Below are 2,500 nucleotides of genomic sequence, written 5' to 3' on the forward strand. Positions count from 1 at the left end.
GAGTTATAATACATGTATTTTCACTCATAAAATTATTCATGCGAATTATCCACAATGGGTTCTGCCCTTACAAACTATTGGGGAACTGATCAGGTCTTCGAACACAAGCGAATTCACTCTATGTCAAAAAAATTACACACGGGTATAAGGGACACGGCAGATGCTTATACGTGGACCCCTGACCTATTACGTGCTACCTCATAATGTTAAAGACATCACTAACCTCAATAATTTCGAAGCTAGATTAAAAGATCATTTCCTAAATTGTCTAATGTGAATAGATTATCAAACATGTAACAAATAAAGCTCTAACATATATCTATTCTAATGCATTCTGCAATAAACTTACTATTTATGTAAAAAGAATAACCATTGTAATATATAGAATAGAGTTTTAAATTTTGAATTTGAAAGGTTAATTTCTCTCTCTCTCTCTCTCTCTCTCTCTCTCTCTCTCTCTCACTCTCTCTCTCTCTCTCTCTCTCTCTCCCTTCCTCTCTCTCTCCATCTCTCTCTCTATCTCTCTATTAGCATCTCTATTTCTATCTAACTATCTCACTTTCTCTCTCTACCCCCCCCCCCTCTCTCTCCATCTGTCTTTCATTATTTCTCACTCTTCCTATCTATCTATTTTATATCCCCATAGGATCCTCCCCCCCCCCCCCCCGCACTTCTCACCAAGACGCCCATTCTCCTGTAACCTCTTTAAAGAACTAGCTATCGTCCGACCCACAAGGTTGCTAAGGTTCCCCACATCAGCAACTTGATCTCTCTCTCCCCCTCCCCCCCTCTACCCCCTGCTCCCACGATAGGCTCTTACTCCTCTCTATTTTTGTTGTTGTTGTTGTTGTTCTCTTTTCCTCGACGGCGTTTCCTTTTCTGGAAGTACTGCTCCTCTCATTTTCAGTGGCGCCGTTGGTAGGAAGTCTTGGCTATGCATTTAGGTTTTCCTTTGATTTTGATTTGTTTTAATTTGTTGTTGTTGTTGTCTTTATTTTTTCAATATTATTATTCTCCTCGCAGTTTCCTCTCTCTCTTTTCCTTCCTCTCTCTCTCTCTTACTCTACATCTATCTATCTACCAATCTGTCTCTATCTATCTCTATCTCCCTCTCTACATCTCCCTCCCTCTCTCTCTCTTTCCCTACCTCCATCTCTCCCTCCTTCCCTCCCACCTTTTCTCTAATTCTAGTAACGATTAAAGAAAAAAAAAAAAAAAAGTTCTCTCCATCTAAACAATTGTTCTTAATCTCCTCAGACTTACCTGACAACAAGCCGGTAATCCAGGGCATGAAACCTCAATACCTCCCTGGTGACTGGGTCGATTTGACTTGCATCTCCCGGAAGTCCAAGCCAGCTCCTCGGCTCTCCTTTTGGATCAACTCGGAACCTGTGAGTACCTCTTTGAGTGTGTTGCTTGTTTCATAGGGTGTAAAGGTCCGTGTGGATTTTGGAATATTTGTTGTTGGATCGAAAGTATTTGCTCTCTGTGTTTGTGTGTGTTTTTTATTTTTTTTGGGTTTTTTTTTTTTTTTTTTTTTTTTTTTTTTTTTTTTTTTTTGTATGTGTTTTTGTGACTTCGATCTAACCATCCAATTTTATTCCAGTAAGAGAGAGTGAAAAGATTAAGAAAAACATAACACATCTACCTACATAAACACATTTTTTTTCAGTGATCCTTACAAAGTCTATAACTTTTGTCTATTGTTAAGTCATTGTTCTGAAATGAAAGGAAATCATGATAGGTGATTTTATATGAATATTGTATACTACATATATCTAACAACAACAAGACTCCGAGAGAGACAGCCAAGGAGGCAAAAGGAACAGACTGTAGCCCTTCGTGAGGGACAGAGAGAGAGATTCCAGATTCCAGCGCAAGTGATGAGGGAAAATACAAGAGTTTGGAGAAAAGGCGTCACAAACACAAAAGACACCACACAAGTTTTCCTTTCCCGCTTGGGAAGACTCCTTTCAAAATGTCTCCGACTGTTAGAATAAAGTTTAACAGTCAACCTCAGCGTGGCCGACCAACTACCCCCTTCCCCCCCCCCCCCGATCTTCATATAACCTTCTCCCTCTCTCCCCCCCTCCCCCTCCCTCCCTCGAACAACTTCCTCTGCAATGCCTCGAAAGACCGGAGGAACTTGGGTAGGCCTGTGTGACAGATTCCTTTCTCTATCTTGCTTTCTCTTAATGTTACTTTTTTTTCTTTCTTTTTTTAAATTCTGTCTATATATATATATATATATATATATATATATATATATATATATATATATATATATATCTATATATCTTTATGTATATATATATATATATATATATATATATATATATATGTATGTATGTATGTATGTATGTATACATATATACATATATATTATGTATGTGTATATATATATATATATATATATATATATAGATATATATATATATGTATGTGTGTATGTATGTGTGTATGTATGTATACATATAACATATACATATATATGTATATG

At 37.1% G+C, this 2,500-nt stretch overlaps 1 protein-coding gene across 1 annotated transcript in view; it reads left to right on the forward strand.

The window, feature by feature from the left end:
• Positions 1-2,500, forward strand: part of LOC122254385 (cell adhesion molecule 2) — a 274,115-nt gene that overhangs the window by 255,714 nt on the left and 15,901 nt on the right. Inside the window, exon 4 of the mRNA XM_086536547.1 lies at positions 1,258-1,391. Coding sequence (XP_086392673.1) covers positions 1,258-1,391 — 134 coding nt within the window. The remainder of the gene's footprint in view (positions 1-1,257; positions 1,392-2,500) is intronic.

The sequence above is a fragment of the Penaeus japonicus genome, unplaced genomic scaffold, assembly GCF_977035675.1.
Source record: "Penaeus japonicus unplaced genomic scaffold, GWHDUDI00000001_assembly GWHDUDI00000004, whole genome shotgun sequence".
NCBI lineage: Eukaryota > Metazoa > Arthropoda > Malacostraca > Decapoda > Penaeidae > Penaeus > Penaeus japonicus.